General features: G+C 39.0%; 1 protein-coding gene across 1 annotated transcript in view; it reads right to left on the reverse strand.

The window, feature by feature from the left end:
- Positions 1-1173: 1173 nt before the first annotated feature.
- The window catches only part of LOC102853612 (proteasome subunit beta type-2-like), a 93419-nt gene continuing 93257 nt past the window's right edge, over positions 1174-1335 (reverse strand). Inside the window, exon 2 of the mRNA XM_006889588.1 lies at positions 1174-1330. Coding sequence (XP_006889650.1) covers positions 1174-1330 — 157 coding nt within the window. The remainder of the gene's footprint in view (positions 1331-1335) is intronic.

Here is a 1335-nt window from a genome sequence, read left to right on the forward strand (position 1 = left end):
AATGAGTTGTTTAAAGAGATAAAATGAAATTTTTTCCTATTTTGCAATTTTTCCAGTGATATCCCTACTTGTTTTTGTAGTTATGTGCTGTCAAGTCACCTACCACCCATAGAGGCCATATGTACAGCAGCTCTGAGCTCTGCTCTGTCCTGAGCCAGTCTCACTGATTCTGACACACCTAACCCCATTTCCCCAGTTACTGTATCATTCCATCTCATCTGGAGTCTTCCTCTCCTGAGCCATCCCTCCACCTTTCTGAGCATGATGTCCTTCACTAAGGACGAGTCCCTCCTGGAGACATTCCTAAAGTATGTGAGATGAAGCTTCAAAATCTTAGCCTCCAAGGAGAAATTTGGTTTCATTATTTCCAAGACAGACTTATTTGGTTTTTGGTAGTCCATGGTATGTTCAACACCACAACTTGAAGGCATTGTCCAGCACTCTGATGCATAACAAGTAATAAATAGTGAAGACCACGGCCTAAATTAGGCACACCTTAGTCTCTAGACTGACATTGTTGCTTTTTAGTACTCTGGAGAGATTCCTGATAGCAGATTTCCCCATACAATTCATCTTTTGATTTCCTGACTCCTGGTGTTGATTGTAGAGCCGAGCTAGCTGTAATTGTTAACAACCTCAATCTCTTTTCCATTGTTCTTTGACCTCTATGGTTTAATTTCTCAGTAACTCTCTCTCTTCCTTTTATCCTCATCTCAAGGCTTGAAGATAGCAAGATCCCTACTTGGTGCAAGCAAAATTCTCCCTCTTTATTCGTGATGACATTTTGGAAAATTTTTGACAGAATGACAAGTGACAAAATCTTTTATTCTTTAAAAAGAATTTTTTTATTTTATACTGATTAACCTACAAGCTTCATATAAATTGTTTTTTCACAGCAAGTCTTTCCCAGTTTCTTTACCCACCCTTCAAATTGTGTGACCCTATGATTACCACAACCTCCGCCCATCCTCACCCCTCTGCTCCCACTCTGCTCTGCTTTGATCCTCATACACATTTTACTAGTTATCTATTTACCAAACACTTTTTTAATCCATATTCAGCTTTATTCTGAATGAATCATATATAATATCAAGAGTGCATGTCAAATGAGTAGAAAAAAATAAAGAAGCCCATTACAAAAGTTCCATGGAAGGTGGAAGGGCGGGCACAATGTTAGGAATCCTGTTTAGAGAAAGCAATATTCTCCAGATCATGGATGCCATTTTTGTCAATAATTTGAACACTGAAGGTTGGAAGAGTCAGGATAAAACGTTTCTGGAGTTCCTCTAGACATTTCTTAAGCAGCTCCACTGCCTTATCACGTGAGATAGTTGG

This window comes from Elephantulus edwardii, unplaced genomic scaffold (genome assembly GCF_000299155.1).
Source record: "Elephantulus edwardii isolate Elephantulus edwardi_28Jun2011 unplaced genomic scaffold, EleEdw1.0 scaffold00079, whole genome shotgun sequence".
Lineage (NCBI taxonomy): Eukaryota > Metazoa > Chordata > Mammalia > Macroscelidea > Macroscelididae > Elephantulus > Elephantulus edwardii.